The sequence below is a fragment of the Oncorhynchus tshawytscha genome, linkage group LG19, assembly GCF_018296145.1.
Source record: "Oncorhynchus tshawytscha isolate Ot180627B linkage group LG19, Otsh_v2.0, whole genome shotgun sequence".
Taxonomy (NCBI): domain Eukaryota; kingdom Metazoa; phylum Chordata; class Actinopteri; order Salmoniformes; family Salmonidae; genus Oncorhynchus; species Oncorhynchus tshawytscha.
Genome location: NC_056447.1, coordinates 14,073,243 through 14,095,672, shown reverse-complemented (window position 1 = coordinate 14,095,672; position 22,430 = coordinate 14,073,243). Strand labels below are relative to the sequence as shown.

Sequence of the window (22,430 nt, the reverse complement as noted above, 5' to 3'; positions counted from 1 at the left end):
GGGTAGAATCATCAGAGAACGCAGACAGAACATTATAATGATGCACGAACAAAAGGAACTTGTTTAAGTGTCATTGCCATAGTAGAGCCCTAGGCACAGTGCAGATACAATACTCAATTAATTTGTTGCACAGCTTGTCATAAATTACTGTGTGATAAAACCTATGGAACTAGGCTGGAAAAAGAAGAAGAAGCTCTTTCTGATCGATGCGCAATATTACATTTTGAATGAGTTTGGGTTGCCCCCTGATAACAACAACAATTCAATTTTTTTTCCTGAGGGAACTTCACTTGCCATTGAAATGAAATTGAATATATTTAAAAGGAATTATTTTAATGAATTATATGAATTATTTCAGCTAATTGAGCAAAATACAGACCTAGTCCATTGTGCAGATCAAATCTTCCTGTTCAACCACCATGTCCTTCCCTTTACTAGAGTTAGTTCATAGATTCACAGGTGATATCAAAGTCCACTTTCACATTGCAGAGCTCCGTGTCTCTCTGTCTCTGCTTTTTTTCTGACCTCTGCAACACTGGCCAATGGCTCCCACAGTGTCAATGTCAGTTCCATGTCACGAGCTAAGTCAACAGACCTCTTGGCAGCATCCACCTATAGAAGGAAACTACAGGTGCTTTTTAAACCTGCTGCCTCAGGTGACTGCGGTATTGTTCACTTCCATCGCCGCCTGACATTTACATATGCTTATCAAAAAAGTAGCCATTGTACACTCCATTTGCAGCCTACTCTCTCATTTATCCGTTACAATAAAGCATTAAGTGTCTCACTTGGCCAATCGAGATGTCTCAATTTGCCAGTATTGACTGAAAAAAAATGTGGTCTTAGGACAATTTATGTTTGAAGAAGAGTCATCCATTCTGTGTTAAATTGTTATTTTATTTTGTATAGTGTATTAGAGTTCTTAAGCTATTTAGAATGGTATCATGTTGGGGGTTGAGACAATGGGATGATTCTGTAAGGTGTTCCAGGAAGCTCGTTTTCAGGAAGAGTCCCACTTTACCAATACTAACACTAAATGTGGAAAATGACTATGGAATTGTTCCATATTGGATCACTGAATCTCTCTCTCCGTCTCTCTGTCACACACACACACACACACACACACACACACACACACACGCGCGCGCACTCTCTTTCGCTCTCTCTCTTGCACTTTTCCGTAGAGTGTCGTTGGACCACTTATCTTGACCGCGAGCCCTCTCGGTCGGTTCAGACATGCGCGGGGAGTGGGCATGGAGAAGGGGGGGAGGTAAGGGGCGGGTTTTGGTATATAATACTTCTCCCTGAGAACTTTTGCCTGTCGCCTGGTCTTTGGGACAGCCTCTCACTCAACATCTCTATAGCCCTCACCAACTGGGAAACTAACTCAACTGCAACCTCTCCAACCAAATAACGCTCAACGTTAGATTACTGCCAATTGACATGGAAACCCAGAAAAGACACGAACACCACTCAGTTTGCCACACCTGCCGGAGAACGGAAAACACAAGAATGAAGGTAATCTATGGAGACCCAACACTTCTTGCTCTTCTGCTTGTTTTATGCAAGTAAAACAATCATTATTTCTACATTGCAAAAACATGCGTAATCGAATACGCTGGCTGGGACAACCTCTCCTGGGCTTTTACCCTAGCTTGTTTTTTTTGTGTGTTTGCGCGTTTTGGTGAGAAGGGACAATTTGAGAACACGGTGAAATATAAATAACTTGACGAGGTGAGAATGTTGAAGGTGCAGATATTGAGATGGGTTGATTCTTGCATTTAGCTACATTTCAGTCGGCTACAATACCGTCACTTTTAAGATCCTTACTCTGGGCACTGTTGTGCCGAAACATGATCTTCTCCACTCGCATCTTGTTAGTGCGTCCCTTTGCTGAACTCGGGACAAACAGGAGAGACCTCAAAGACCGCTAGGGGGCGAGTCCTGCGGGTGATAGAGCTCAATCTCCCCGTTACCAGAGGGTGAGCTAGGGGGAATATATGCTGAGTATGGGGATTGAGATGGTTGCCGATTGAATAGCATGTCTTGCAACTTGTTGAGCCGGTTGTGTAAGAGTTCAGCAGAGATATGGTATCTTTTCCCACAGAATAAGCAACTCTTCGAGTTGCAATAGGGCGATAGCTGATCACTGCGTAAAGTACAGCTCAAATACAAAGTAGCACATAATTAAAATGTTTAATTGCGCCAGACTTTTAACTGTAAAAAATAATCATTTTGTTTTACGCATCATATTGGATACATTTCAAGACGCGGTAGGTTATTTGTGAGGGTCGTTTATGCAAGATATTGATTAGAAGCTTATTATCTGACTTTTGGGTTTTGATTCTGAAAGCTATATATTTAACCGACACGTCTGAACAGTGGCTATGGAAGGCACCACCAATTAGCCTGTCCGTTTGTATTGTATGCAGTGAATGTTTGATTTGAGATGTGTTGTGTTCTATCCTCAGGTCAAGATGATGTCTTCGTCAAATCGAGTGCTGGTCATTGCGCTGGCACTTACTCTGTACATCGTTGAAGTGGCCTCGGCAGAAACGCTATGTGGAGGAGAACTGGTGGACGCGCTGCAGTTCGTCTGTGAAGATAGAGGATTCTATTTCAGTAGGTTCCACTTATAGCCGCTGTAACTTTTATTTCATTGTGTTTCCCCTTTTATTTTCTTCTGGCTTTCCCAACTACATTGACTGTCTCTCGCTCGTGTTCCTGTACAGAGAGCACATTTTTTTGTCTGCCACTGTATGTGGTATGCTTGTGTTCGCTCTCTTTCACACACACACACACACACACACACACACACACACACACACACACACACACACACACACACACACACACACACAAACAAACACACACACACACACACACACACACACACACACACACACACACACACACACACACACAACCAGCTGTGTTTCGCTGCTATGTGTCTGAAGACGAAAGCCTTTGCGATACTACTGAGTGGACGCATTCTGTTGCTGTAGCCTACCTCAGATTGCATATGAAAGGGCGGCGAGCAGGGAAGGCACACACAACTCAATGCGACACAATGGGCCACTTGTTTACCACACATTCCGTGGGGGAAAGTAATAGCACCCAAGAGGCATACCAGTCACCTCACCACGAATGTTCCCAGGCTATAGGCAACCACACTGCGTTTGATCTAGATTTGAAGGATTCAATTATTTCGGTTGAGGGAGGATTACTACGGTACTATTATTAATAGCCCTGTTATTGCTCTTCTAGTAGACTTCATCTAGACTATAGCATATAGTAACAATGATGTGATTGTTATTATTAGCTGACCTAAAATGAATTTTTACAAAAACTTGTACATGCAGTTATCAGTATGTAGAACTGAAATGGTTCCTGTCCTCTCTTCCCCGTCTTCTCCTCTCCCCCTGACACAGACAGAAAAAACTAAACATGGACAATTTCACTTTAAAAAAAAAAAAATTGTCATCTCCCACCCAATGGCATTGACAAAAAAATCTTTGTGCTGCTGCTTGCTAAGAGAGGTCATTATCCAATTTGGGCCGACATAGATGCCCCCCTCTGGTTCACCCTTTCCTTTTCTCTCATGTTCCCTCTTCCTGCAATGAAACACTGGTCTGGCCTCTCCTGAGGTTTCTCCAACATTGTGTAGGGGTTGAAGAAGGACTTCAAAACAAGGCCGTTATTGATCATGGATAGTACTCCCCTGTGCCACGTCTTACTTAACCCTCCACCTCTCTCCCTCTTCTCATACCCCCACCCCCCTTTCTGTCTCTCTTTTCTCAAACCTTTCTCCCCCATATCTTCTCATTCACTCTTTTCCTTTCTGCCTCCCTTGCATGATCTACCTCTTTGCCGATAGATAATGCAAGGCACTCACACTCTCAATGTCTTTAGGTGTGTTTCTCTCCATTCTATTTCTTCCTCTCGTCTTCTGTTCCTCTCCCTCTGTCTCCCTATCAGCATTCCCCCTGTCTTTCCCCAGCCTTTCAGATGTACTGTATGTGGACTCCCCCTTTCCCACTGTTGAGTTGGCAAGGGATAAGGTCAAAGGAGAGTGTCCATGTTGTGTGTTTACTCACCCAAATAGTGAGGGTTTCAGATCTATGTGTCTCTTTGTCTGTATTTGGCTATGTGTGTCTCTGTCTCTCTCTCCTTGGCTGTGTGAGTATGTGCTTGGCGGTGTGTCTCCCGTCTCTGTGCTCGGTTATGTCTCTCTGTGCTTGGCTGTGTTGTGTCTGCATATTCTCCAGTGTGTGAGGAGTATTTACTGCTGTATTTACCAACTAAAGGACTTCTGGATGGCTTAATTAAATACCATAACAAGATGACCACTTCCAAAAACAAACACACCAACAAACAAACATCAACTTTTGTCAGAGTTGGGCTCAGATAGCCTTTTATCCTGTGTTTGGTCAAAGTGAAGTGGGCCAATTGGATCTGTCAATTGGGGGGAAACATGGATTTGATGGATTTGGCCAAACTGCCAACGCTGCTATCTTGATTCACTTTCATTGTAATTGAATTACAAGTCTCTCCTCTCCTAATGATCTCACTCTCCCTTCCTCTCTCTTTCTGCAGGTAGGCCAACCAGCAGGTCTAACAGCAGACGCTCCCAGAACCGTGGTATCGTGGAGGAGTGTTGTTTCCGTAGCTGTGACCTCAACCTGTTGGAGCAGTACTGTGCCAAACCTGCCAAGTCAGAGAGGGACGTGTCGGCCACCTCTCTACAGATCATTCCCATGGTGCCCACAATCAAACAGGTATGGCCTGTATGGGAAAACCAGGAAACCAGCCCTACCTGTCCTCCTCTGTCCTTGACCTGTCCGTATGTGTCCCTATCTATCCCCACATCTCCCTTGTCTCCGTTCCACCGCATGCTGAACCCGTATGCCCCCGTCTGTGGGAGTGGCGATAAAGCCGTTTTGAGGGTTGTGTTATCTTGCGAAAATAGTCGGTGGTAAGCAAGTATCTCCTTCCGAGACTGCTGACCGAGGTGGAAAACACCAGGGCCCGAGAGTACATTTGGGTAGAGCGGATAAGGTTCAACTGCAGGTTGGTCACGGCTGGTGCGAAAGTGAGCAGATTAGAAAATGTTGTTGTAACACGTTACACCTGCCTGTTAGGGTCAGATCCATTCAGCCCCCTTCAAAACAACCCAAACAAAAGAACATCAAGTTCCTTTTTTCAACATTTGCAATGTGCCTCGATTAGTCATGGAACACTAGATGCTCCAAAATGTGCATACATTTGGCAACCTTCACTGAAACAGCAATAGCTATCGAGCCCTGAGAAACAGTCACTGTGAATCAAGTCAAAAGCGTGCACACGAAAACTTCAAAAGAAGCTGCAGGCTTTTTAACTCTGTGAACAACAACCTCAACTGTGGGCAGCATTCCAAAACTCTTAAATGTCTTCCTCTTCTCATCTCCTGTTCTTTACGACTACCCCCTCAGGGCTGGATAGATAGATATCCCTCCGTTTTGACTTTCAACTGCCATTTAATGTCAACATCAGTTGGTTGTGAAATAAGGTGGCGATAGGACTATTTAGGACAGCTAATGACTGTTTAAGACCGTTTAGCACTATTTGACTGTTTAGGTATGTTAAAGACTAATGGTACATGTCTACTAGGTGTTGTGAGTGCGAGGGGGATATGTTGGGACACATCCCCAGTCGTGCCTTGGCAGTGAAATGAGTTGACTGCTCTCTCTCTCTCGCCCAGATGTTTCCAGGCTGGGGAGTGAATGGGGAGATAAACTGCAATTGATGTGTGTGTGTGTCTAGGGAGAAAGAGACACTTTCACACAGAGTACTCTCAAAGTGGCATGACCCAAACAAGCCATTCAGGAGGAGTACTAGTTACGCATAAATTCTGCCCCACCCACCCATTCTCTATCTCTCTCATATGCATGCATGCGCAGACACACACAAACAGCCCCCCTCCCCCTCTGATTGGGGATTTCCCAGTCTCACCGTTTTAAGGAATTGGCCAGGGATAGTGTTTTTTCACCGGAATGTGTTTACTGCCGAGATAGGTGTGTGTTGGGGGAGGGTTTGTTTAGTGAACAATGAATGTGTGGTCACATTGAGATAGTGTCCCGCATTCCCTCAGACATTATGATGAGGGGGCGGAGCCGAGCTCTTGTTGACAACTTTCTTTAGGGGTTGTCAGGGGAAAATAGCCGTTGTAATCAGAATCAGCGGCGACCTTCAAAGGTACGGTGAGCTCCAAATGTAACGACAATTCTTTAAACTCTCTCTCCCTCTTTTTCCCAACTCCACAGGATGTCCCAAGAAAACATGCGACTGTGAAGTATTCCAAATATGAGGCGTGGCAGAGGAAGGCTGCTCAGCGGCTCCGGAGGGGCGTCCCGGCCATCCTCAGGGCCCGGAAGTTCCGGAGGCAGGCGGTGAAGATCAAGGCCCAAGAGCAGGCGATGTTCCACCGGCCTCTGATCACCCTGCCCAGCAAGCTTCCCCCAGTCCTGCCCCCCACGGACAACTACGTCAGCCACAATTGAGCCTCCTCACCAGCACCCCAACTCCCCATCGAAAGCCCTTTGCACAGACAACGAGTTTGGAGGGAGATGAAGAAGAAAAAAAGACTAGGGGATTATAGCTTTGTCTCTGACGTCATTTCTGTGGCAAGTCCTCGTTTGACCTTTCCCCCACCCAGCCCACCCCCAAATCCCATCCGAGCCCACCAACTAACCAACCAACCAACCCCCCACCCACCCCCTGCCCATCTACTACTTTTTGACCCCAAACCTACCCTAGACCCCCTCACCCAGACACTCAAACATACGTTCACATTCTTCCTGTCCTGACTCTCACTCTTGCGCTCTCTCTTTCATTCACCAACACAAAAGACACCAACACAATCAATGAACAAAAAGTGAACTATTTGGCTGAATGCAATTTAGGTGGATCCTTAAATAAAAAAAAAAGAAAGAAAGGAAGAAAAGGAAGATGAAAGAGCTCTATGGCTTGCAAGTGTCAAGAGGACAGCAGGCGGAATGTTTTTTGTCCTTGTGGAAGACAACAGAAAGTGAAGAAACGGCTTGCATAAAAGAACGCTTTCCCGAAGCAGAAAAATTATCTCTCTGTTAGTCCTTTTTGTTATTAGTTTGCACCTCTAACTATAAATGGACTTCCACACTGTAAGGAATTATTTTGTAAAATTAGATTCCTGTTCCAGCACCTTTTAATCACAAACAAAAAGCAGAAAAAGAAGTCTGCAAAATTGCACATCGCCACGGATTACGTCAAAGGAAAGAAAAAAAAAGCACTATTTTTTTATGAACAATGAACGTGTAGCTTAAAAAAATGTCATGGTGCTAGCTTTTAGAATGGACTCAGAGAAGAAGGGGTTGAAAAGCACGTTTTTTTTCCCGCTTTTAATGAATATTAAAACTTTCCGTTTTAAGGAAAGTGTGACTTTAAAAAGGAGAATAAAAGACGGTGCGTGCTAGCACTATGCGCTAACAGCTCCCTTGAGGAAGTGGTAGGGGGACCTGAGACCCACTCCCCTCTCCGTTGGCCCCCAAGGCCCTACGAGAACTGGGAGCAGTGTGGGGACATAACAGGACATTATGGACCGCCTGGATTGGAACAGTAGTTTGACTTCTTGTTCCGGGACAGTACTTCCTGTTTTGTCATGGCTTTGAAGAACCCTGGCCTGCTCTGGAAGGAAGTGACACGTTAATATGGACACAGAACGAGTGGGATAATGATGATAATATTTTGGGGTATTGACATATTTCTTTTTTCTTTTCACATCTGTGTTTCAAGGAGAAAAAAAAAGTTAAACCCTGTCAGTTTCTGGTACCGTGACATTCCTGCTTTTTGCGAAATAGGCATTTTTTGGTTAAACATTTTGTCCATCGTTATTGTTATAATATTATTCTACAGTTTTTAAGAAAGGCACAAATTTCAATTCAAAGGGAAAAAACAGCAATAATGTCAACTAACATTTTATTTTTAATTGTATATCAGTAGTATTCTCATGCTTTTGCCTGAAAACAAATACTTGAATATATATATATATATATACATGTGTGTGTATATATACATGTGTGTATATATATATATGTGTATATATATATGTACATGTGTATATATATATATATGTATGTGTATATATATACATATATATATATACACATATATATATATATATACATTTACATGTGTGTGTGTGTGTATATATATATATGTACAGTGTGTACATATATATATATATACATGTATGTATATGTATATATATATATATATACATATATATATATATATATATATATATATATATATATATATATACATACACATGTATATATATATATATATATATATATATATATGTGTATATATATACATAAAATTAGTTTCCAGGGACGTTGTGTTATTTTCTTTTAGTCTGAGCTGTATCTTGCGTAATGAGCCGCCAAGCTTTTTTGTTTGTTTGTTGAAATACAAATAAGGGCACTGTATAAAGGCATTATTTATTTTGTTATAAAAATATATATGAAAAATTGGTCCAAATAATATACATAGCACTGATGCTCAACTGACAGATTTATTTTGTATGATCTCTTTTTTCCCATTTGACTTGTAATTCTTTTTGTAGATGCTTTGTACCAAAAAATTTCTTTTTTTTTTCATTTTCATTTGCCACAGAGTTACTTTAAATTAATATTTTAATAGTAGAATAGCCTGGATTGCTTAGGTATGTTATGTCACAGAAATAGGCACATACTCTGACTACACAGGTCGGCATGGACGTTTAGAAGCCTGGATGGGAAAAAGGAACATATCCATGACTGACCTGATTGCAAATACCAGTTCAACAACATTATGCGTTGATTGTACACAACCCACTACGTTTTAAACCACTTTAGTATTGCTGGCCAGAGACTATGACAAGAGGGTCTATTGTCATAGTTGTATTAGAGACTTCCGTTCTGATTGGCTCTTGGGGATTGGAGAGCACCCTACCCTTCCTCCCAGTGCAGTCTGGGTAACTTGCATGTGCTGGTGGTCAGTCAGTGTGTTGGGCACCCTGCTCTGGATTTGATGATGTCACTGTGACATTTGGCCATAAGTCAAACAAAGGTCACCTACAGCAATCTCAACTCTCACTCATCCTCTCTCAATCCCTTTCTTATTCATCAACATTCCCCAGATGTTCTATCTGCCTTTTGCCATGGGAACAGGAGTGCAGCATTCCTCCCATACCACCCCTTCCCTGATCTATCATCGACATGTATTCGATGAAGGGCTACCATACTGGACCAGTTTTGAAGCAGTTGAACTACTCAGGAAAATCTTTGGTTTCTAAAGAGGGAGATGTTGAGTTGAAGGGATGAAGTAGTATAGTGGGATTAGGGCGACAGAGCTCTAAGCCATATCTGGCAACAGTGACACTGCTCTCCAGGTGACAAACCACTGCTCCCCATGCACTATAGGCTCCATGGAAGTCTGTGCCACAACTTTTTTTTCATGCTATTTTATATGATTTTGGCCCATAAAATGGATGGATATTTAACGGATACTCGTCCCAGTAGGGGTAGAGGTGAATCGAGCCAATACTGAATATCCTCTCTCTTCCCCTCCACCTTAAGAGGGCCCTAACCTAGCCTATGAACTACGACCTTTATGACCCCCATGCCTATATGTCCTGTCTTTGACTCTATATTCCACTTGTGTAACAAAGCAGTGCAATTATTATTATTATTATTATATTTCCCAGACGGTTATGTATCTTGTTTCCAGACAGTGACAACGACATGGTTTATTTTTTATTTTATTTGAAATTTGTTCTTCCTGGTAGGACTGCATTCACTATTGTATTGTTCAAACAGGCTACTATAGTGTTCTTTTGAATGGCGTGGAAGACAACCACTTCTTTGCGCTGGATATGAAGGGATCTCTTGCCGAGCATCGGCTACATTTTTTGTGTCAGTAACCCACTCAGCCTGTGCATATTTTATCGATTTAACCTCTGCACGCTAGAACGTCTGAAATGCACAATTCATGTACTTTCATTTTTAATATCAATAAAATAAACATTTTATCAAACACCTGGAGTCTCTTCAGTACATTTTTTTTTAACAATGTCTTGATGTGTCCATTGCCTGTACATGTTTTGTGTGCGCGTGTCTCTGCGAGAAGGAGAAGTGAGAGTGAGAACAAAAGAAAGTGTCAAGTCGAAGCATCTTTTTGGATAATCTTTTTTTAAATCAGTTAAACTATGTTCAATGTAAATGATTTAGTACGTCTCCAGGCCTTACAAAGAATACCTCCTCTATTGCTGCTTTTAGCACCCTCTCACTCTGGCCCTGGCTGCTGTGTGAAAGTGTGCCAACATGCACTCAGAGGACTGTGAAGGACCGGCCGGCAAAATATCTCACTTTTTTTCTCACTCTCTCGCCTTGTCCCTCCACAGTACATCATGCTCCGGGGTGAAGTTTCCCCTAGGTACAGATCTAGGATAAGCTCACCCTCCTCCAATCCTAACCTTAACCATTAGTGGGGGAAATGCAAAACTGACCCACAGGGAAATGTCACTCTATACCGCACGCCACACCAATGCTGCGTTCAGCTGAACACAATGTTGGTGGAATGTTCAGATAGAAATATGCCGTACTATGGTCAAAACACACCTATGTCAATAACCAACTCATCATCAAGCTTTGATTATTTAAATCAACCGTGTAGTGCTAGGGAAAAAAACTAAACATGCACCAAGGGGGGGGGGCGGGGGGGGAGTGCAATATCTTGGTTCGGTCTGAGACTTCCCAGAAAATGATGATTGGAAGATATACTATGGTCACAATGACGTGTATTGACGTTTTAAATGTTTTTAAATGTTGTTCTTTGGTTGCTATCAAAAGCTTTTAACTTAAGAAGTAGAGCGTAATCTTGTTTTCTTTGGCCTTTGTGTTTTAGCATTTAATTCGAAGCTCTGTAGTCTAGCGATGGGATGCACATGTGCTGCTGTTGCTGGGAAGTGGGACCGATTTCTGATGAAAAGGAATGTGTGTGTGTGAGAGAAAGAAAGAGAGAGAGAGAGTGTGTGTCCATGCGAATGCATGGATACAGGTAGAGTGCATTCGGAAAGTATTCAGACCCCTTGACTTTTTCCACATTTTGGTACGTTACAGCCTTATTCTAATATGGATTAAATATTTTGTTCTCAGTAAATCTACACACAATACCCCATAATGACAAACTGAAAACAGGTTTTTAGAAATACCTTATTTACGTAAGTATTCAGACAATTTGCTATGAGACTCAAAATTGAGCTCAGGTACATCCTATTTCCATTGATAAAACTTGATATGTTTCTACAACTTGATTGGAGTCCACCTGTGGAAAATTCAATTGATTGGACATGACTTGGAAAAGCACACCTGTCTATATAAGGTCCCACAATTGACAGTGCATGTCAGAGCAAAAACCAAGCCATGAGGTTGAAGGAGTTGTCCATAGAGCTCTGAGACAGTATTGTGTCGAGGCACAGATCTGGGGAAGGGTACCAAATAAATCAGCAGCATTGAAGGTCCCCAAGAAGACAGTGGCCTCGAATCATTCGGAAATGGAAGAAGTTTGGAACCACCAAGACTCTTAAAGCTGGCCGCCTGGCCAAACTGAGCAATTGGGGGAGAAGGGCCTTGGTCAGGGCGGTGACCAAGAACAGAGCTCTAAAGTTCCTCTGTGGATATGGGAGAACCTTCCAGAAGGACAACTATCTCTGCAGCACTCCACCAATCAGGCCTTTATGGTAGAGTGGCCAGATGGAAGCCACTTCTCAGTAAAAGGCACATGACAACCCGCTTGGAGTTTACCAAAAGGCACCTAAAGACTCTCAGACCAAGAGAACAAGTATCCCTGGTCTGATGAACCCAAGATCGAACTCTTTGGCCTGAATGCCAAGCGTCACGTCTGGAGGAAACCTGACATCATCCATACGGTGAAGCATGGTGGTGGCAGTATCTTGCTGTGTGGAGTTTTTTCAGCAGCAGAGACTGGGAGACTAGTCAGGATCGAGGCAAAGATGAACGGAGCAAAGTATAGAGAGATCCTTGATGAGAACTTGCTCCAGAGCGCTCAAAACCTCAGACTGGGGGCGAAGGTTCCCCTTCCAACAGGACCACGACCCTAAGCACACAGCCAAGACAATGCAGGAGGGACTTCGTGATAAGTCTCTGAATGTCCTTTAGTGGCACAGCCAGAACCCAGACCTGAACCCGATCTAACATTTCTAGAGAGACCTGAAAATTGCTGTGCAGCAACGCTCCCCATCCAACCTGACAGAGCTTGAGAGGATTTGCAGAGAGGAATGAGAGAAACTCCCTAAATACAGGTGTGCCTAGCTTGTAGCGTCATACCCAAGAAGACACAAAGCTGTAATCGCGGCCAAAGGTGCTTAAACAGTACTGAGTAAAGGGTCTGAATACTTATGTATACATTTATAAAAACCTGTTTTTGCTTTATCATTATGGGGTACTGTGTGTAGATTGATGAGGGAAAAAAATATTTAGTCCATTTTAGAATAAGGTTGTAACGTAACAAAATGTGTCAAAAGTGCGCGTTTGCTGTGTGTCCATGTGTAGTGTTTCTGTGACTTCCTAACGGTGTACCCTCTTTTCATTTACATGATCGTAAGCCGCTCAATTACCTTCCCCAGTCTCATGAAACCTTATTGCTCATCAGGAGGCTATTTCCCTGCACAGGAAAAAACCCGGCTCAGGGGTAAAGTTGCCCCTAGGTACAGATATAGGATCAGCTTTCCCTGCCCTAATCCTAACCTCAACCATTAGTGGAGAAAATGCTAAAATCATAAATCATCCAAGATCACCATCTAGGAGCAACTTCACCCTACTCCAGAAACCTGCTGACAACAGGACTGAACCAGGAGAGTAGAACGGAATAGTTTGTCTGTGAATTATAATGCTGACAACAGACACTGTAAGCACACACGCCGACTTGAATGCACACACACATACGCACACACACACACTTTTTCCAAAACACACATTTTCTAATTGATATGCACAGGCATGTGCAAACACAGACAAATAAGACATTGGAAATATTACCCTTTTTGCACACACACACACACACACACACACACACACACACACACACACACACACACACACACACACACACACACACACACACACACACACACACACACACACACACACACACACACACACACACACACACACACACACACACACAGGGCCAGAAACCTTGGCAGGAAACGTTGGAATAGAAACTGTGCCGAAGACACCGGATCTTGTCATTTATATTATATGACTGGAACTCACTGTCCTCAGGTCTTATAGTTTCCTGTTGGTCCCTCCAAATTTAGTTTACAGCCTGCAGTCACAATCTACTGGTATATTGAAAATGGGAGCAACATCTTAAAACGAAAACATGTATGGTGGTTCACCGGTAATATTTCTGTATAAACTGAATTACCAGTGAGACCAGTCCCCCCTCAATGCCACCCCTGGCTTTCACCAACTCCTTTGTCTGTCATGCAAACAACACAATACATGGCATGACAATGAACAGCAGATGTTCTCAATATAAGAGTCAGAGTTCTGCAATACATGCACGGTTCCTAAAAGCAGCTACCTTTAAGAAGCATTGTTCTAGAATGGTCCGCAGCTGCAAAGCACCAGACAGACCTGCTCTTACAGGCTTCCTCTGGACTCACCACACCGGTGAGTGTGTGTGTGTGTGTGGTGTGTGTGTGTGTTCATGCATGACTGCATGACTGCATACCTCTATGAATGTGTGTGCCACAGGTGTGTGCCTTGGTGTGTGCGCCAGGCTGGAGCTAGCCTTGGTGTGTGCCCATGCCCTGCAGATGTTTATGTAAGAATTCCTAAGAGGCTGGTGATGAGGGAAAGTCTCAGATGTGGTTCACTCAGGCCTCGGGGGCTGTCAGGATGGTGCATGATGGAGAAGGAGTTGGCACGGCATCACAACCAAAACCTCAACAGACTTATTAACAATTGATTATTTCTCCTTCTCTTTCTGTAAACTTAGCCAGCACCTGTCCAGGCATTTCAGGCCATTGCTGTTTCGTCATCAGGAGGAGAGGTTCTTTGAGGTGAGAGGAATCGGTTAAGGGTGTGGACTAGGTCAGGTATCTGTTGCATAAATGTTCACGTCTGTCTGTAACCTCTCTTGAGGTGAGGTGAAGGAGATAACATCTTTAGATGCGAAGGATTAGCATCACTAAATATCTGAACAAATCATTACTTTGCGGAGGAGGTGCTTGAAGTAAGGAACGTCCCTTTTGCAATGAAGGTTCTCAACAAAAGCATTGCAATGGCTTTAAATTAATTAAATGCCACATCAGATTCTTCCATGTGGTCATACATCTTGTGGGTGCAGCCTGGATTGTAAACACAGGTGGACTTTTCAGAAGAGGAGGGGCTGGGTACGGGCATTGGGAGTGGCTTTCAGAGGGGGACATGGATTTGTCTGCTGCTCGTCAGTCCAGATTTGAAAACCTTTACTCCAAGACTGAAATCAAGTAGTGGCATGTATGATTTGGTTCTGGATATCAAGATAAGGGCTCTGTAAACAAATGGTGAAGAGAGCAGAGGAGAAATAAAGAGAGGAGGAGAGGAAGAGGAAGAGGAGAAGGGGAGAGGAGGAGGAGGGGGTAGAGGAGTAGGAGGGGAGGGGAAGGGAGGAGAGGGGTGGGGAGGGGAGGGGAGGGGAGGGGAGGGGAAGAAAAGAGAAGAGATGTGGGTGGCACAGTTCTCCCAGGCCCCTGACATTGGAAAGTGCCAAAGAGCACACTAGTGTTAGTTGTGGTTGGCCGGACGCACGGGATGCACAGAAGCCCAGGCCAACTATTGAAACACAGGGTTTGGCAATCTCATCCCTGGCCACAGAGGCTCAACCACAAGAGGCCAACGCCAGGACTCTGTCTCCTCCCATTTCCTCTCTCTTTCCTCTCTCTTTCTCTTTCTCTATATCTCTCCTTTCTTTATCAAGCTCTACTACCCTTTATCTTTTTGTCTTTCCTTTAACTATCTTTCCCCTTTCTTTCCACCTCTCTCGCTCTCTCCTGGGCAAAGTGTGCTCACACATTCCTCTGTCCCCTCAATGCCTCCCTAATTGCTCTGGACTCAAAAGACAGCGGGAGAGAGAGAGAGAGAGAGAGAGAGAGAGATAGACAGAGAGAGAGAGAGAGAGAGAGAGAGAGATAGAGAGAGAGAGAGAGGGAAAGGGGGTCATACCACCATTTCTCTATGACCAGGACAAACTGTCCGAACCCCCCAAACACCCTGGATTAGCCTAGTTCTGTGTGTGTCCCACCTGCCTTTCCCTTCCTTCTCCTGCTCTTTCTATCTCTATGCGAAGGTGGAGTAATTTACATTAAACAATTAAATAATTATTTTTCTCCCATGTCTCCTCCTTCCAAAGGGGCTGATTTCATAATGAAATCACTTTCACTCCACATCCCGGGCTGTGCTATGTTAGTTAGCGCAGGGCTAAGGCATAAAGAAGAGCTTGTGTTTCTTCAGTGCCCCACAAAGGCATCTAATTGTCAGCTCCTAATCAGCCAGGCCCTGCGTGGAGGCCTTCCTAATTATGTAACCATAGTTTCTGACTTGTGATCAATGGAAGGGAACTAGTTTTGTGGTTCGAAGATGTATGAAATTGTGTGGTGGAGTGCTAAGAGAGTTTGGAACAATTCACCAGGGAAGTGAATGTTGTTTGTTGGTTGTCGTCCTGTTGGAGTATACTGTGTGTTAGTTACCTGTATCTGTATCTGTCCCCACCACTTTGTTGTACTAACTGCATCAGTTTAGTACAATTGCATCAATTAGTCAAAGGTCAGAGAAAGGTTAGCAAATAAAATTACTGTATGGGTATTGGGGGGGGTGTCCAAGAAAGTGTGTCAGACAGAAGTGAGTGGATGGGACAATGTGTGTTGGACAGGCTGGATAGGCCCATGGGAAGCCATGTGGTTACGCCATACATAATCACAACAAAGAGACAAGCGGTTTCAAATGTGGTCACTGGGTCATTGCATGATGATTTCCTCATACTGGAGAACGAGGGGTACACTGCCATTCCCTAAAGTATACTGTCTGTGTGTCCCAGAGAAAGAGAATGTGTTTGTTTGTGTGTGGTTTTGAGCTTGACATAAGTCAAAAGTTTGGACACAGTCAAAAGTTTGGACACACCTACTCATTCCAGGGGTTTTCTTTATTTTTTACTATTTTCTACGTTGTGAAGACATCAAAACGATGAAATAACACATATGGAATCATGTAGTAACCAAAAAAGTGTTAAACAAATCTAAATATTTTTTATATTTGAAATTCTCCAAAGTAGCCGTCATTGTAAATAAAATTTTGTTCTTAACTGGCTTGCCTAGTTAAATAAAAGTTAAATAAATGTTCAATTAAAAAGCCACCCTCTGCCTTGATGACAGCTTGGCATTCTACTGTCCCTTCACAAAAAACCCTCTTGGAGCCCTTTTTTCTAAGAGTGTAGCCTATTTAGTTATTACACCTCCGGGACATAAGGTAGGCCACAAGAAGCAGCCAATTACACCTATTGTTTGCATTTTAAACAGTCAAATGAAGCCATTTAATATGTAGGCTACTATCAGAGAAATAATCCATTGTTTAGTTTAGGCAGGTCTTAAGAAACATTAGGAAACTAAATACTGTATCTGAAAACAAAATAAATGCTGAGTTTAATGTAGCCTATTTTATAGTGATTATGGCTATGTTTGTTAATTGATCAGAATATATGCTCTTATATTCCCATGCCCTTATCACACATCTATTTTATAGTAAGCATATAATTGAATAACAAAATAAAAATATTAAATAAAAAAATTGCCAGTACGAAGAGTAATAATTTGAGACCCATTCCAGGAAGCCAGGCATGTGTAATTGCATATGTAATTGCAGAATAACTGGAATCTAACTGCAGTTACACTGCAAAATTACTGCAGTAAAAAAACTGTGTTATTTTGGATGCAATATTTGCAGCATATTGCAGTTATACTGCACTCTAATTGCAGTTATACTGCAGTGTACTGCAGTTATACTGCACCCTGACTACAATCTTTTTTCGTAAGGGTAGAATCCATCGCGGCCGTTGACTGCCTTTTAAAAAATTACTATTGCGCCTTTGTTTTTCTAACAATAACATCTGTGTCAATACCGCAAAATTAACTTGATAGGGATTCGGACCCGTCCTTGCACTTAGAAAGCGATAATGATGTCATGGTGAGTATAAATAAACAGTTTGAAGCTGTGAAACTTGGGGAATAGCTCTCAGATGAGCCAATCCTGTCATGGAAATAGTTGCAGTATTTAGCTGTACACAGTCAGCTAACTAGTTGGTTGTTTAGTCTTGTTTCTACTGATGTAATTCATATGTAAACTGCCCAAGCTGCTTGCTTTAGTCTGTCAGGCCAGAAATGTTGTGTGGCTCTGAATTTGGGCTGCTCTTGCGAAGTGTCAACCTTAGCTGTCACTTTCACCTAGCTAGCCATGCAGACAACCATCTAACTAGCTGTCAAAATAGAGATTAGAGTATGTTTTGTTTATCTGTTAGGCTTAGGTTATGGTTTGTCATATTTTCTAGGTAATTTGACATCTTAGCTGTCATGTTATGGTAGAAGCCCGTGTTGTGGAGATCGTATGATATTGAGTTGCAGTGATATTTGTTTGCATAGCCAGCTAACAAGTTGCTTGTTTTGTCCTGTTTCTACCGACGCTATTTATTTGGAAACTGTCCAAGCTTTGTCACTAATCAGCTAACATTTGCAAACTCTGTAGTTAGTTTGTCGGGCAAGAAAACAAGAGTTGACTGGAGGCAACATTGTGCTTCGTTCGCAGCGCTATCACTTGATTGTCTCACTCCCTCCCTTTTTTATTTTAAAAACTTGTACCTTTATTTAACTAGGCAAGTCAGTTAAGAACAAATTCTTATTTTCTACAAAGATAACTGGCTAACGATGCCCAATTAATCATCTGGCCATGGGCCTTGAAGTGTGTTTATCCTTTATAGTCTACGGTTATAATCTAACCCTGCTGGTTATCCATGAACATATTCATGAATTACATTTTGTTTGCTCTATCCTGGCCTCTAATGGCTTCATAAAATAAATGTGATTGATTGATTGAAATTGTTGTATAGCATTCTGATTATACTGTTTGCTGTGTGTGTGTGTGTGTGTATATAAGACAGAGAGAGAGAAAAAGAGGAAGAGAAAGAGTTGTATAGCATCATGATGATACTGTTTACTGTGTGTGTGTGTGTGTGTGTGTGTGTGTGTGTGTGTGTGTGTGTGTGTGTGTGTGTGTGTGTGTGTGTGTGTGTGTGTGTGAGTGGAAAGTAAGGCATCTAACTGTACCACACAATATATTATGGAAACCCCAAAAGGTGATTATTAGGAAGCAAGCATGTGTATGGTTAAGAAAAAAAAGAGAGCGGAAGGAAGAGAGAGACAGTGGGAGAGGGAGACAGAGATGCTGTTCCTGACCACAATTGTATCCTATTTGTTTCTCCGCTTCTCTCAAACTCTCGCGCTCTCTCTCAGTCTGTTACTATGTTCCTCTAGGTCCGTGACAGCAGTGAGAGAAGTTATTGGGAGAATAAGTGCTCAGCACCAGAAGGCAGGGAGGAGGAAAAGTTGCAGACGATTGAAGGGATAGAGATTCGGAGCGAGGAGGAAGAGGGGAGTGGAAGGGGAGAGGAAGAGGAGAGTGAAGAGGAGGGAGAGAGAGAGGAAGAGGAGAGTGAAGAGGAGGGAGGAGTGGAAGGAGAGGGGAGTGGAGGAAGAAGAAGAGAGGAAGAGGAATTAGAGGAGGAGGAAGAGGGAGAGGATGAAGGAGAGGAGGAGGAAGAGGGAGAGAACACCAGAGAAGGGTATCTATGGGGGCAATAGCCCAGCCTATGTTTCTATGGAGTGCATCTGCCCCAAGTCCCACCATTCACCCTTGAACCACACAGCCTGGCCCTTAAGTGACATTGGCAGTTTTTGAAAATTGTTTTTGAAAATGGTAGTAGTCTGCTCTTTTCTGATCTGGTGTTTAACACCAACCGGTATCCCACCCCATTTGGCACGTTTAAAGATGAGATTAAATGCGTTATTGGAATCAATATTCTCATGGGCATCCACCGCTTACCCTCTCTCATTGACTACTGGTCCTCTGACTCTGCCCTCAGGGTACCATACATCACAAGTAAAATGCAACACAACCGCTTTGAGCAGCTATGTAAATACATGCACTTCTCCGATCCAAATTCAGCTAATGTGACAGACAAATGATACAAAGTCAGGCCTTTTGTCAAAATACTGCAAGAGAATTCCCTCAACTACCTCACCAATGGCAAGCCCTCTCAGTGGATGAGGCTACGATACAATTAGACTGTAAACTACTGTGGAAGCAGTATATGCCCCCAAAAACAGTAAAGTGGGGGATAAAAAATATGGTCTCTCTGTGACTCCTTGCTTTCAGTGTGCACACAGATGTGTACATTCTATGTTCTAACAGCTCAGGAAAAGACCCTAAAACCAGTATCAAAATACAGGCAGAACAAAATCATACCGTTTATTTCAGAGCTGGTCCTGGATTACAACAAGAAAATGGGCGAGGTTGACCATCTCAACCAGCTCAGGGGCTGCCATAATGTTGGAGGGTGTGTGGTGTGCATCCGGAGTGAACGCAGGGCAAAGAGTGGGCGATGTGTAGAAACCTCCCTTTGGGTGCTCTAGGTGTTCTGTGCCACTTTGCAGGATGGGGCTGTGTTTCCAGAAGTTCCATGACATGTTGTAGGCTAAATGCAAACACTAATGTGATAGTTTGAAATATGAATTTGTCCTACAAATTTCATAGGCAAAAGAAATCTGAAGCTAGCCTAACACTTACTGTGTTTTTTACTTTCTCTCTTTATCTGTGTCTATCTAATACTTATTGCATTTACTGAATTGTTGTCAGTATTATTTTTTGTACATTTTGCGCCACTGTGGAATGGGGCCATGCTTTCCATGACATGTTGTAGGCTAAACGCAACACTCGGGTGACAGTGTGGCATATTTTTACTACAAATCTACAAATAGACATATTGTGTATGTTTTAAAATAAAAGAGTCTCTGAACAGTTGTTGTGTTTACCTTAATATTTCTCTATCTGATACTTTTTGCATTCACAAAATTGTTGTAAAATGTCTATTTCCACACTTTTGTGTCAGGCCTGTGGTCTCTACTAAATTGCATTGGGGGAGGTTATCTACATTTTGAAATTGTTGTTTTCATTTCTACATTGTAAAAGAAGTAAGACTCTTTGCCAATCCAATATTGTCCTCTAGTCAACCTTTTAAGACATTTTTTAATATGTACAGTCAAAAGTTGACACACCTTGTCACACCCTGATCTGTTTCAACTGTCGTTGTGATTGTCTCCACCCACCTCCAGGTGTCACCTGTTTTCCCCATTAGTCCCTGGATACTTATTGCTGAGTTCCCTCTTTGACTGTTGCCAGTTCGTCTTGTCTTGTCAAGTCAACCAACGTGTTTTTTTCTGTGCTCCTGCTTTTTCCCTTATCGTTGTTTTGCTAGTTCTCCCGGTTTTGACCCTTGCCTTCCTTGACTCTGAACCCGCTTGCCTGACCATTCTGCCTGTCCTGACCTCAAGCCTGCCTGCCACTCTGTACCTCCTGGACTCTGACCTAGTTTATGATATTTTGCCTGTCCACGACCATTCTCTTGCCTGCCCCTTAGATTATAATACTTATCAGAGACTTGAACCATCTGCCTCCAGTCTCTGCATCTGGGTCTCGCCCTGTGCCCTTATACACATACTCATTCAAGGGTTTTTCTTTATTATTTTACTATTGTCTACATTATAGAATAATAGTGAAGACATCAAAACTATGAAATAACACATATGGGATAATGTAGAAACCACAAAAGTGTTAACAAAACAAAATGAATTTTAGATTCTTCAATCCTTTGCCTTGATGACAGCTTTGCGCACTCTTGGTATTTTCTATTTATTATTTATGTAAATAATATTTATAAGTGTAATATATTAGAGTTGGTACATTTTGAGTGAGTCATTTAGTACATTTAAATAGTTATCATTCTGCAATTACTGAGTCCAAAATACCACAGTCGACTGCAGGTACTTCACTTTTACTGCAGTTTCAAAACTTGCTTTTTTTGTAAGGGTAAATTAAGGCACATGAAAGTTCATATTTTTTGTTGTAATAATAAAAAAGGTTTCATAGTGAGTGTCTTTGCACAATGAGAGACAAAATTAGTGTTATTCCTATTAAATTAATGTGGTGTCATATAGAAGAGTCTGTGCTCTTTAAAACTTAGTTAACTTGTAATTGTCATTTGTTCTTCGTTTTTGAGCTGTCTGTTTGTTTGAAATGTGTGAGAAAATGGGTAATCTACAGCAGCATTCTAGAATTCTATTGGGGTCTAAAGGGTTAATAACAAATGTGTATGCCATCTGTGAATACTAATACACTTGTTGGTTTAGCCCCATAGTCTAGCTGGTTTAGCCATGGAAAAAGACAGGAACCTTCCAGCTAGCCATGATTGGCAGAGATAATGGATGGGCGGGACATGCTGAGAGATGAATTCGGAATGGTCTGCCATGTAGCGTACTTCTGTCTATAACATGAGCTGCGCAGTATGTGTTGATACGCCTTTCTATCACAGCTTTCTTGAAAGATATAGTATCATGAAGAACAGCAAAAGTGTAAGTGTTGATACTGCTCTCATCATTGCTGCCCTGAATTTAACAGGCGCTATCAACAAAGATCAATGGGAAAAGGTTGTGATGGACTACTTTCTGGAGGACGGTCATGCCATGCTGACTCTCTGACTCTGAAAATCAATCAGACCATGAGGAAATCCCAGATTTTTTGTTTAAAAAAATTATAAAACAGATATTGTAGAGTTTTCTGTTGACTGTAATAGTGAAGAAACGGCGATCAACAGTGTTTTGAAATCATTGGAATGCCCGGTGGAAGCAGAGTATTTATTTTTGACTGCAAATGTAGTGGGAGTCGAAAAGAGAACACAGAAGACTGTTGTATAACACTTCTGTCTCCGTATTACATCTTCAAAGTAAGGGAAACCATGGCATCGATGACAGAGAGGGAGAAGTGTTCATCCATGTATATGGGTAAGACCCTAGCTACTGTACTTTTTCAGATATGATACATTTCACGTTTAGTCAGAAAGTCATTTTCATTGCAAGATAAGGCATGCTGTTAGCTAGCTAACATTAGCTGGCTCGCTATATCATTTGTATCTCAGAATGACATTTGCATTGCTAGTTATAGCCTAATGTTAGCTAGCTAGCGAATATTTATTAACCTAGTTCA

General features: G+C 42.4%; 1 protein-coding gene across 1 annotated transcript; it reads left to right on the top strand.

Moving 5' to 3' along the window:
• Positions 1-1,305: 1,305 nt before the first annotated feature.
• Positions 1,306-7,011, top strand: igf2b (insulin-like growth factor 2b). Its single transcript, XM_024379147.2, has 4 exons — positions 1,306-1,518; positions 2,472-2,622; positions 4,597-4,778; positions 6,303-7,011. The coding sequence occupies exons 1-4, from the start codon at positions 1,444-1,446 to the stop codon at positions 6,537-6,539; spliced, it is 645 nt and encodes a 214-aa protein (XP_024234915.1). The 5' UTR covers positions 1,306-1,443; the 3' UTR covers positions 6,540-7,011.
• The last annotated feature ends 15,419 nt before the right edge of the window (positions 7,012-22,430 follow it).

Excerpts from the sequence above, each read along its gene's own strand:
- igf2b (XM_024379147.2), top strand. The coding sequence starts at position 1,444 with ATGGAAACCCAGAAAAGACACGAACACCACTCAGTTTGCCACACCTGC. Across the intron at positions 1,519-2,471 it reads CGGAAAACACAAGAATGAAG|GTCAAGATGATGTCTTCGTC; the intron begins GTAATCTATGGA and ends TTCTATCCTCAG. Across the intron at positions 2,623-4,596 it reads AGATAGAGGATTCTATTTCA|GTAGGCCAACCAGCAGGTCT; the intron begins GTAGGTTCCACT and ends CTCTTTCTGCAG.